Source organism: Rattus norvegicus, chromosome 20 (genome assembly GCF_036323735.1).
Source record: "Rattus norvegicus strain BN/NHsdMcwi chromosome 20, GRCr8, whole genome shotgun sequence".
Taxonomy (NCBI): Eukaryota; Metazoa; Chordata; class Mammalia; order Rodentia; family Muridae; genus Rattus; species Rattus norvegicus.
Genome location: NC_086038.1, coordinates 46465792 through 46478759, shown reverse-complemented (window position 1 = coordinate 46478759; position 12968 = coordinate 46465792). Strand labels below are relative to the sequence as shown.

At 45.0% G+C, this 12968-nt stretch overlaps 1 protein-coding gene across 10 annotated transcripts in view; it reads right to left on the bottom strand.

The window, feature by feature from the left end:
• Ak9 (adenylate kinase 9) overlaps positions 1-12968 on the bottom strand; it is a 216438-nt gene that overhangs the window by 44778 nt on the left and 158692 nt on the right. For all 10 annotated transcript variants that reach the window (XR_005497738.2, XM_017601822.3, XM_063279679.1 and 7 more), the window contains 3 exons: positions 10543-10710; positions 733-819; positions 48-248 (listed from right to left, as the gene is read on the bottom strand). Coding sequence is in view for 9 of the 10 variants with exons in the window: in XM_017601822.3 (XP_017457311.2) it covers positions 48-248; positions 733-819; positions 10543-10710 (456 nt within the window). In the remaining variant the exon portion in view is untranslated. The remainder of the gene's footprint in view (positions 1-47; positions 249-732; positions 820-10542; positions 10711-12968) is intronic.

The following is a 12968-nucleotide window of genomic DNA, read 5'->3' as shown; positions in this document are numbered from 1 at the left end:
TCGGGCCAGTGCCCACTCATGACCATGCTCGGTGATGTTAGCCTTACTTTCCATCATCTCAATCACGCGCTGAAGCAGCTCCTTGGGTGTTTTGTTGGAAATATCCACTGTTAATACCGGCACCAGGCTGTCAGAAATTATGGGCTCCAGCTGTTTCCATGCGATCAAGTAGTTGGCCAACACTTCCTTCAGTGGCTCCATTTCAGGGACGTTGGGGTAGCCATCTTCCGGAAACTCTGGCAGCATGGCTTTCAAACGCAAGTTAAGAGAGAGAGAAAAGAGGCTTTGAGAAGAGTCTTTCTAATGAGACTACCAAAAGGGTCTATATTTTATCATGTTTTTTTTAAACATTCAATGAAAACTTAGTATTCTGAACATTAATAATATAATATATGTATACATAATATAATTATAAATTCGTGTTCTGATTATGTCGCTTATGCTATCAGATGATTAATTACCTAGTAGTAGAACTAAAAATCATGTTGCTGATGAGTGAATTTTATATGGGAACTTTATTGATGCAGCGTGTAAAATGAAATTAGATGGGCAGTTGAAACAGTGTTGTAAGCCGGGTAGCTGCACGTTTGATGGGCTGTCATAAGTGGACACAATTCATATTGAACTGGCACACAGCAGAAGAAGAAATAAGCAGAGACTGTGACCCAGATTAAGGTTTTAGATGTGTTAGGGAAGCGGTGCATGTCCAGGAACTTTCTGCCCCAGTCTAACCTTTCAGCTGCTCTTCCAACTCCAGGGTCTCTTTAGATCCCTTTTCAGTTTCTGCTTCGACTGCAGTGTCCTCAGGAGCCTTGAATTCTAAAGTGATATACCGTAGGAAAGTTTGGCACAAACATTTCTTTTCAAAACTTACTTTAAATTATAGATGACATGTCTAATTGAAAACATATTTTTTTAATTAAAGGATAAAGTAGAACCCAAGGCAGAAAAGGAATGTTTAAAATATACAAGAAGACGGTCTCAGTGTATACAGTCCCAGTGGGAAAGAACGTTTGATTTCAGCCCCCAGTCCCCGTGTGCAGACCTGGGCATGGCTGTGTGTGCTCATTACCCTAGCGCTGGGGGGGGGGGGGATGGGTAGAGGGGTCCAAGGGCTCGTGGACCAGCCAATTTAGACAAAATGGTGAGCTTCTAGCTCAGCAACAGACGCTGACTCAAGGCAAAGGAAGAGAGTGACAGAGGAAGACACAGGAAGTCCCCCTGCCTTCCACAGGTGTGTGTACAAGTACAGGTGCACCACACACACACACACATACACACACACACACACACACACACACACACACCACACACCATACATGTATGCACCCTCCCCACCAGTACATTAATTAGAATAACAGTAGACACATGCACATGCCCTCCTGGTTGGTAACTGTTAGATAATTTAAAAATTGCACCATGGGAGGCATTGGATGTGCAATGCCTGACAGTCCTTTTCATCCATTACTAGGAGATCCGGGAGAGTGCACCAGGAGCGGAAAGTGGGGAGGAGAGCAGGGCATGGGCTGTGGTGAAGAAGCTCGAGAGAGTCTATCTTACTGTCAAAGGGACAACTTGTAAAGCATGTTTCTTGCATGATACGAGACACCCTTCACACAGATTCAGCCCAGATGGCTTTAGAGAAGGCAGACTTACACATCTTCTCCTGCCAAGTCTTCAGAGACCAAGAGATGAACATACACCACTCATAAATATGTGCACGGTCATATCCTAATGTCTCTTCTGAGTTAATATCTGGGTTCTCTTTCGGAAGGATCCATTGCATTTAAGCTTTATTAGAGCAGAGAGTAGAAAAGGGACACGCCCAGGAGTTTTGTGGGTGGTATGTCTAATTAGTAATTGCCCAATTAATTGAAACATTATAAATTACAACCAAAAGAAGAGCATAGAGGATACACAAATAACTCTTAAACTGCCTTAATCAGAGACTGGAGTCATTGAGGGTGACCCAGATCCAGCCATGGCCTAAAAGGGGCCGTATGAAACAAGTATTTACAAATATAAAAACCTGGTCCAGATGTTGTATATGAACATATAACATAGATACTATATGTGCCCATGCATACATATATGAAGTCTATAGCTGAGAATGCGGGATACAAGGAGATGTGTGGACTGTGTACGAGGTGTGTTTCTTATAAACACTCTGCCCTTCTTGTTGGTACTTGACAGGGTTCTGATAAAACCCTCAAAGAGATGTTACATTGAAGGGAAAGAGACGCAGATGATGACTTAACTGCTCTAAATAATTTGTGTAAGTCCTTTGTAAATTTTATACCACATGTGCTTAAGGTGCTCACAGGAAGAGGAGATGGGGGTGTGAGGCATAAAGATAGTGGGGGGTGGGCTTTGAGTGAAGCTCACAGAGTACAGTGTTTGCCCAGAGTGCAAGGCATCCTGGGGTCAGTCCCCAGCACCAGGAAACACACTGCAGGACGCAGTGGGGGAGAATCACACTGGAGGGCAGGTGAGGGATTTAAGGAGAGGGAGAGCAGGGTTGGGGATTTAGCTTAGTGGCAAGCGTAAGGCCCTGGGTTCCGTCCTCAGCTCCGGAAAAAAAGAAAAAAAAAAAAAAAAAAAAAAAAGGAGAGGGAGAGCAAAGGACAGTGAGTTTCAGAGACCACAGAGACAAGAAGATTAATGTGCTCCAGAAACCCTCTCTAAAAAATACTGCATGATCCTGAAAAGGGAGTCTGACGTGATCACTGGAAACCCTTCTGAGCCAGACGGAGACAGAGGACCTGGAACCCAGGAGCAAGCCCAGTGGAATCACCAGCCCTACCCCTATCTCCTCAGCTGCAGAAACTCATGTCCTCTGTCCTTTCTCCGGGTTTAGGTAGGATGCCAGCCACATGCAGCAATGTGGAGAAGCTGACTTCCTTTCGAAATGAGATCTGGATGAAAAAGACAGGTGAGTGCTTTTCCTATGAAGGCACGAAGGGCTCAAATGTGCACGGATTCAACGCTCTCCGGGCAAAGTCGGAACAGATCAGTTAGGTAGAACAAAACTCAAACATCGTGGTTAGAAAAACCAAAAGGAAGTCTGTCAGAATGTGAATAAAGCATTGTTGGGGGTGGGGGTGGGGGATGAAATATTGCAAGAGGAACAGCAAAACAGCTTTTAGAACTCAAGGAATGCAGCCTGCTGGTTATCACAACCACGATGGGTGGGCCTCTGAGAGCAGAGCCCCCAGGACTGCGGGTCGGTGGACCCCGTGCCGCTGTGAAGCTTTGCTTTGCTGGTTGCCCTGGTGGTCGACTCCTCCCTCCTAATCCATGAGCTGTATGAAAGCTCTCAGGGGTTCCCACTCCCTCACCCGGCAGTGTCACCCGCACTATTGATCTTTTTCAAAGCACTGCTCCTGGAGCAGATTAATGGTTCAACCACCACCCTTAGAAAGGATTTGTAGACGTGGATGTTCACTTAAGATGGCTTTTAGTGGGTCTGATGTAGAAAGTCTTAAAGATGTAGAAAGGCACATTTTTGGTGATCGTGCAAGGGATCAGTCGCTGATGCCACACCCTGCCTCAGTTTACCCATCCTACTGGAGCTGGTTTCTGACAAAATATTACTGGCTGTTTGTAGGCAGAGCAAAGCTATTTCTTCTAGTGTGTGAATTCTAAAATTCCATGGTTAGCATATAGTCAAAATTGGCTGAATGTTGGAATTCTTTTGTAGCAGTTTAGCATCAATAATATCAGTTATGGTTGAGGTGTGTGTGTGTGTGTGTGTGTGTGTGTGTGTGTGTGTAGTCATCCCATGCAGCTATGCGGTGTACATCTGGAAGTTGGAGGACAACACTGAGTGTCAGTCCTCACCGTCTGTCTTGTTTGGGACAGTGTTTCCTCTTCACTGCTGCCTGTACCAGGCAGGCTCTCCCACAGGATTTCCCAATTTCACAACCTGACCTTCCCTAAGAGCCGAAGCACAGATAATATGCTTCTGAACTCGAGTGGGTCCTGAGATTCAAACTCAGGTACTCATATGCATGGCAGGTGCTCTAAGCCACCGAGCCTTCTCCCAAGCCCTGGCCATGGCCTTAAATACACAACTTCTAAAACTGAGATGGTCCTTTCAGTGCATCAATTCACGGGGAAGCTGCAGGACACCGTGGTGCTAAGTCATCATATATGATGGGATATAAGGGATAATTTGTTTTTAAAAATTTCAGGGGCATTCATTCCTTCTATGACAATCATTCTTAATTGCTAGAATTTATTAGAATCCTCACGGAGTTTTCATTAACATGATGTGGTGGTTTGAATAGGAATGGACCCCCATAGACTTGTGTGTTTGAATTCATCACAGGGAGTGGCTTTGTTGGAGTGGGCTTTGAGGTCTCATATCCTCAAGCTATACCCAGTGTGGCACACGTCTCCTTCTGCTGCCTGAAGATCGAGATGTAGAACGCTCATCTCCTTCTCCAGCGCCAGGTCTGCCTGCAGTCTGCCATGATGATCATGGACTGAACCTCTGAAACTGTAAGCCAGCCCCACTTAAACATTTTCTTTTATAAGAGTTGTCACAGGGTTGGGGATTTAGCTCAGTGGTAGAGCGCTTGCCTAGCAAGCACAAGGCCCTGGGTTCGGTCCCCAGCTCCGAAAAAAAAAGAAAAAAGAAAAAAAAAGAGTTGTCATGGTCACGGTGTCTCTTCACAGCAGTAGTACACTGACTCAGACACGTGCACACGCCCAACCTTCATCTTAGACTTAGTTATATAAAAACCCTGCAGAGAGGTCAGAAGCCTTTCAAAGAAGAGCTCTGGGTAACACGCAGAGGTACACACTCACAGGAAGTACAGTGTACGGGCAAAGGTGGGGATTGACGGGAGGCAGCTGCAAGCTGCGGATTGCAGGAGGCACCAAGGCTAGGGAAAGCAAGGGAGGCTGCTCTAGAGATGTCAGAGAGAACATTGCTCTGCTGACTCCTGGGCTTCGGACCAACAGCCGTTAGAACAGTGGGAGGGTAAACTTGGGAGTTTAAGGTGCCTCTCTATTCTTTCAGCTTGTGGAGTTTTCTCCTGAGTTTTACAAAGCCAGCCCAAAGCACGTTTATTGCTATAAGACTTGAAACTCACATGTGGTATGGGGTTTGGGGAAAACGTATCATGTCTTTCATCAAATCACCACACAGAACAACAAAGGGTGAATGAGGAGGAGGCGAGAAACAGCACACACCCAAGCATCAACACCCAAGACACGCTGCCATGATGGTGCTGAGTTCTTTGGGCTAGAGATCTACCAGCAATGACTTCCATTTAAACTTTTTTTTTTTAACTTCTTGAAGATTTCTTTAAAACTTAATGGCTTTATTTACAATATCCAGAAACTGGAAGTGACCTAGAGGTCCCTCAACCAAAGAATGGATGAAGAAAATGTGTTATATCCACACAATGAAATATTACTAAGCAGTTAAAGAGTGACATCGTGAAATTTGCATATAGACATACATTTGCATACACACATATATATTTGCATACAGATGCATATGTTTGCATATAGATGCATATGTTTGCATATCTATGAAACTAGCAAAAAAAAAAATCATCCTGAGTGAGGTAAACCAGACCCAGAAAGACAAACATGGAGTGTACTCTCTTAGAAGCTGTCACATAAATGATAATTATGCTACAGCCCACAGATCCAAAGAGGCAAAGAAACAAGGAGGGCTCTAAGGGATCAGGTTGGGTGAAGGGATGGGGAGAGACACTAGAGTTGGAGGACATTTAGGGGCCAATGGAAGCCGAATGTAGAGGAAACCATCAGGCCTCCATGAGGGACTCCTAGCAATGGAGGACACAGAGCCTGTAACCAGGCGAGGCTTCCAATGGTGGGACTGTGACACCAACCCAGGCACAGAATCTTTGACCTACAGTTTGTCCTGCCTACAAAATGTACGGAGGCAATGGTGGTGCAGAACTTGTGGGAGTGGCCAACTGATGACTGGTCTAATTTGAGACCCATGACAGGGAGCTCATTCCCAACACTGCCTTGATGACAAGAAAGCAGAGGTTGGATAGGGCAGGGACCTAGATCTAGGTAGTACCAAACATGACTGGCAATCAATCAATCAATCAATCAATGAACAAAATAAATCAATGAAATGATTCCTACTGATATTCTGCTGTACTCATAGATCAGTACCTAGTCTAGTTGCCATTAAAGAGACTTCCTCTGGCAGCTGATGGGAACCACAGAGACCCACAGTCAAATATTAGTTGGAACTCAGAGGATGCCACAGAAGAAGGTGAGGAAGGAGTGTGGGAGCAAGGAGGGGTCAGGGACAGTATGAGAACATGACCCCAGAATCAACTAAGCAGGGCTCAGGAGGGCTTGCAGAGACTGAAGTGACAGTCACAGAGCCTGCACAAGTCTGCAGCAGGTCCTCTGTATACACGTTATGGTGGTTGGCTTGGTGTTTTGAGGGAACTTCTGACAGTGGGAGTAGGGGTGCTTTGGAGTATTTGCCTGTCCTTAGGACCCTTTCCTCCTCCTGGGTTGCCTAGCTCAGCTTTGACGTCAGGGTTTGTGTCTGGTCTTACTGTATCGCGTGCAGTGTTCAGTTGATGTTCCTGAGAGGCCTGCTCTTTTTTTGGGAGGAGTCAGGGCTGGGAGAGTGGATCTGGGGGAGAGAGAAAAGGTTGGGAGGAGAGGAGGGAAGGGAAACTATAGTCAGATATGTTGTATGAGATAAGTATGAATAAAACTTTTTAAAAATTCATCTTGGTATTTTTGCCTACATAATGATATATGGACCATGCACATGCAGTGCCTGTGGAGGCTAAAAGAGGGTGTCGAATCCCCTGGAATTGGAGTGCTAGACAGTTGTGAGCTGCTCTGTGGGTGCTGGGAACCAAACCCAGGTCTTCTTGCCAGAGCAGTGAAAGCTCTTAAGATCCGAGCCATCTTCCCAGCCCCAGCACCTTCAATTAAACTTCTTTATTAAGTTCTTAAAATTAAGGAAGTAGGGCTGGAATATTTGTAAGATTACATCCTGAAGACTCACCAGGAAAACCATAGGGGTGAAACAAAATTAAGTCAGGGTGTGAAGAAGGGGCCAGAGCTCACCCTCAGTCCGGGACGGATGCCTGCAGGGGCCCCTATGGTAGCGAAAGGGGCTTGCTTTAAAGGACAAAAGACTTCAGCGGAAGGTGGGAGGGACTGGAGAAGACAAGGGTTCTTTCTCTTCCCTCCCTCCCCAGTTTGGATAGGGCTATGAGTTGAACTGAATGACACCTCTCAAAGTAGAGAGCAATTTAGTCCCCAAGCACATTGCAAGTCTGCTATGGCTGTGCAGTGAGCTAGCAAAGATGTCATAATATACAGTAGATAAAAATGTCATCCAAAATAGCCTTAAACACATCAGTACAGGAGACAATTTCCTGAACAGAACGCCAACGGCTCAGGCTCTAAGATCAACAACTGATAAATAGGAGCTCATGAAACTGAAAAGCTTTTGGCAAAGGACACCATCAATAGGACAAAATGGCAGCCTACGGATTGGGAAAAGATCTTCACCAACCCTACATCTGACAGAGGGCTAATATCCAAAATATATAAAGAACTCGAGATGTTAGACACCAACAAACAAAGTAGAAATGGGGTACAGAGCTAAACAGAATTCTCAACAGGAGAATCTTGAATGTCAGAGAGGCACTTAAAGAAATGTTAAACGTCCTTAGTCATCAGGGAAATGTAAATCAAAGTGACCCCAAGATTCCGTCTTCCACCCATTAGTATGGCTAAGATCAAAAACTCAAGGGACAGCACATGCTGGCGAGGATGTGGAGCAAGGGGACACTCCTCCATCACTGGTGGGAGTGCAAACTGGCACAACTACTCTGGAAAGCAATTTGGGTGGTTTCTCAGGAAACCGGGAATAGTTCTGCCTCAAGACCCAGCTATACCACTCCTGGGCATGTACCCAAAAGATGTAAGGGTGGGACCTGGAGGACAGGGGGTTAGGGGGTGTGATCAGGATGTAAAGTGAATAAAAAATAATAAATTATTGAAAAATTGTCATCCAAAAAATAAGATAAAAAATCTTGAAAACCTACTCCCACTCATCCCTGTTCTAACGTTAAGCTATACCTTGTGCTGTTAACTCCTAACTGAACTGAATCTTCACTCCAAAACAAAAACGGCAATTTGAGGTTTATGGCACATACTTGAGGTTAAACTATATAAGTGGGGCCTTGGTCATGGGGTCTCCCCAGAGCAATGGAACAGCAACTTAACTAATACAATGTTGCACTGATGAGAACACAGGCAGAAAGACACCATACCCGCCCAAAGCAGCCAGCCAGATGCACAACAGCTGGAGGGAAAGAATATACGTGTGTGTGTGTGTGTGTGTGTGTGTGTATGTGTGTGTGTATGTGTGTGTAAGTGTGTGTAAGTGTGTGTGTAAGTGTGTGTGTAAGTGTGTGTGTAAGTGTGTGAGTGTGAGGTGTGAGTGTGTGTTTGTGTGTGAGTGTATGTGAGTGTGTTTGTGTGTGAGTGTGTGTATGTGTGTTTGAGTGTGTATGTGTGTGTAAGTGTGTGTAAGTGTGTGAGTGTGAGGTGTGAGTGTGTGTTTGTGTATGAGTGTGTGTGTATGTGTGTGTGTTTGAGTGTGTGTGTGTTTGAGTGAGTGTGTGTATTGTGTGTTTGTGTGTGAGTGTGTGTATGTGTGTGAGTGTGAGTGTGTATGTGTGTGTTTCAGTGAGTGTGTGTATGTGTGTGTAAGTGTGTGAGTGTGAGGTGTGAGTGTGAGTGTGTGTTTGTGTGTGAGTGTGTGTGAGTGTGTGTATGTATGTGTGTGTGTTTGAGTGAGTGTGTGTATGTGTGTGTGTGAGTGTGTGTTTGTCTGTGTGTGTGAGTGTGTGTATGTATGTGTGTGTGTTTGAGTGAGTGTGTGTATGTGTGTGTGTGTGAGTGTGTGGTGTAAGTGTGTGTTTGTCTGTGAGTGTGTGAGTGTGTGTGAGTATGTGTTTGTGTGAGTGTGTGTATGTGTGTGTTTGAGTGTGTGTGTGTGTGAGAGAGAGAGCCTGCACGCACGTGTGTGTATGAATAAGATAAAGAGATGTCTGAAGCAAAGCTGAGTGACAGAACCCATTTTCCTGGGTAGATGTCTATACAAGGAGCAGAGTGGGCATCACAAGTCCTGGAAAGAGCTGAACCTTCTGGAAGACTGATTATGGATGAGAACTACAGCAACTGCAGAAAAAATTGAATGGCCAAAGCCAAGTTGTCCGGAGCAATCTTTAGCCAGTAGAAGGTTTGGTTGTTCCCAGGATGTTTGTTCACAGACCAGACTCCACGAGCCAGGGCGTGAGCATGCACACGTGTGTGTACACACAGACACATAATAAATGAAAGCAAGTGTGAGTATCCAAAGGCACATCATGCATCGCTAGGGAATGTCAGCACACTCTTCTCTCCCGCAGCTTTCGTGTGAGCTGACCCCTCAGGTTCAAGATGACAGTTATTTAAAGATTAAAGATCTGATTACGTGTGTTATAATCATTGTACAATACACTAAATTATCATATACCCCCAAATATGCACACTTATTCTTCTTGCTTTTTCTTTTGCCTTTCCCCTTCCTTCCTTCCTTCCTTCCTTCCTTCCTTCCTTCCTTCCTTCCTCCTTTCCTTTTTTCTTTCTTTCTTTTTGAGCAAAGGTCATTCTATGAAGTCCTGGTTATCTGAAACTCAGTGTGGAGACCAGGCCGGTCTGGAACCTACAGTAACCTGCCTTCCTCTGCTCTTCGAGTTCTGGGATTAAAGGCTAGTGCCACCACACCCAGCTAAGACACTTTTTTTTTTATTAACTTGAGTATTTCTTATATACATTTCGAGTGTTATTCCCTTTCCCGGTATCCGGGCAAACATCCCCCTCCCCCCTCCCCTTCCTTATGGGTGTTCCCCTCCCAACCCTCCCCCCATTGCCGCCCTCCCCCCACCAGTCTAGTTCACTGGGGGTTCAGTCTTAGCAGGACCCAGGGCTTCCCCTTCCACTGGTGCTCTTACTAGGATATTCATTGCTACCTATGAGGTCAGAGTCCAGGGTCAGTCCATGTATAGTCTTTAGGTAGTGGCTTAGTCCCTGGAAGGCTAAGACACTTTTATGAAGAAATGAAATAAAAAGCTGAGCATGTATGAGTGCAAAATAAGAACTGCTTACTATAGGAATTCTGCTGACTCTGTATGAGTTTATACGCTCCTGTGCTTGCATCTAAGATGGGATTACATGACAGAAACTCTTGCGTTTTTGGATAAAATGTCCTTCAGACCATGTGCCAGTCCCAGGACTGCATACTGTCTAGGCTTTCCCCTTTGTGTTTCTAGACAGCTTCCATCACACACACACATGCACACACATACACATATGCACATGCACACACATTCTCTCCCCCCCCACATGCACATGTGCACAAGTTCTCTCTTTCTCTCTCTCTCTCTCTCTCTCTCTCTCTCTCTCTCTCTGTCACACACACACACACACACACACATACACGAACCGTCATTCAAGTCTAACCTGCTTCCGGGTCATGCTCTGCTTCTGGGACCTCGGATGACTCAGACCCCCCAGGTATAGATGACTCTCTGGCGAGTTCACCCATTTCTTGTGCCTCCGTCTCTTCATGGATCTCAGACTCTTCCACATCCACCTCCTCCTCAGCTTCGTTATCGGGCTCTTCAACAACTACAAAGAGTGACAGGAAGTCAGTCAGTGCCGGTTAAAGTCAACAAGCGATTGTTGGAGAGTGTGAAGGACAGAGCGGAAAATAGACAAGAAAAATAAGATTGGTGCTCCTCCAGCGTGTGGTTTAAGGGTGAGAATAGACAATTGACTGCTGCATTGTATCTGTTAATATGGGGTGGTAAAGGACAGTCCTTGTACCAGAGTGCTATTGGAGAACCAGAGGAGGGATTCCCTTGAAAGAAGAAATGTTTATAGCAGTCCCAGATGCTCCAGCAGCAAGAGGCAAGTGATAGCCCACTGTTTGTTCAAAAATGAAATGGCTAGGTCCATACCATCCACTGTGGTAGCCACTAACTGTGGCTGCTCAGCCCTTGAAGCTAGTCTACACCGAGATCTGTGCAAGTATAATGTAGACAATGAATTTCAAAGTTTTAGTTTGAAGAGCGTAATGTAAAATACGTAAACACTAGAAACTAAAAGTTACTAATGTAGCTTACGCACTCTGTTGGGCGGTACCAGACTAACTCCCCATACAGATGGATGGTTAGCATAGAGGTAATAACAGGTCTATTATAGCTCATTGCAGTGATAATACAGCACATTCACTTATGTGTTAGCTGTACATAGGAAGTATAATTGTACACGTTACATGGGAGTTCTTCAGAGGGAGATGGCAGTGTGTGAGCGAACCCATTGCCCAGGCTCTCTCATACATGTATGAGATGGACACGGTTGTCTCTGAGTTCCCACTGCATTTCTTTCCCCACTGCCTTTCTTCCCAGCCTCGTGTTCTGAGGCTGATGCTATGGCTCCTGGAGTTGATCTAAACCGAGGTTTGAGACCGGACGGTGGGTGTGCTTGTGTCGTGTCTGTGTTCGTTTTAAGGGGATGCGCGTGTGCATGAGGCAGCTTCCATAGACTCTCACTACAGCGTGTGAGGAAGTGATGCGATCTATGAGGGAACCTGAATGTTTTGCAATAATGTGTCACTTATTAAAAATGATCATATGCATCAGAGTGGTGGTGGCTCATGCCTTTAGTCCCAGCACTTGAGAGGTAGGGACAGAGGCAGGTGGATCTCTGAGTTCAAGGCCAGCCCTGGTCTGCAGAGTGAGTTCTAGGACAGCCAGGGCCACACAGAGAAACCCTGTCTCAAAAAGAAAAACTCAAAACAATAACAAAAGATCATAGCCATCCAATTTACGTACACTCGTTTATGTTATATTTATCCATATTAGGTACATTATAAAATATTTGTAACATTATATAAGTATAATGTTACAAAGTTTTAAAAATTTTTATTGGTGATTTTGTTTATTTATGTTATAAAATTATAAAGAGTTCACACTGTCTTTTTCTATGACCTCTTTGGGACATCTGTGTCCCCCACAGGTTGGGAATGAGTCAAAAGGCATTTTAGGAGCTTTGACCTATTTGTAATTTGACTATTGATCATGTGTTATGTTGGTTACCTACTGATTAATCATAAATCTCTCCAGACTATCACTTGTTACCCTGGCAGTTTCCAGGAATGGAGAAGCATTTAGCAGTTGCTCAGCTCAGTGGTTCTGGCTTACTGTCTCCTGATTTGGGCAGCGGTTGACCAGGGCTGCAGTATCTGATCAGACACTGAAAAATGTCTGCATTATCGATGGCAAGTCAAGGCACAGCTAACACCACTGTGGCCCGTTGCTTCTGTGTGTAGGCAAAGGAGACACCAGGCTTAGTTAAAGGTAGTACGTAGACCCCAGTTTGAGAACCTTCATCTTAGAGAGAAAGTTCTTTCATAAAGTGGTGGAAGTTTAAGTATGAAGACAACGGGTATTGCAGGAGTTTGCCTGTGTCCCGGGTCTTGCAGTTACCACAGCCATGTGCAAAGCATCTGCAGGGCAGCCTTCTTCTTAGAGGGCGCACAGGTGGGTCTTGTGCAAGGAGTTTCCCTTTTCTTTTCTTTCTTTAAAGATTTTATTTATTTGTTTTTATATAGGTACATTATAGCTGTCTTCGGACACACCAGAAGAGGGCATCAGATCCCACTACAGATGGTTGTGAGCCACCATGTGGTTGCTGGGATTTGAACTCAGGACCTCTGGAAGAGCAGTCAGTGGTCTTAACCGCTGAGCCATCTCTCCAGCCCGAGTTTCCCTTTTCTGATTAGGAATCTTTGTCCTGTGGATCCATTATTCCAGTGGGCATCTAATTTAATGTGGAAATTAGAGAATTTTGGGGACAAAAAGGTGCCTTCAGGACACAGGCAT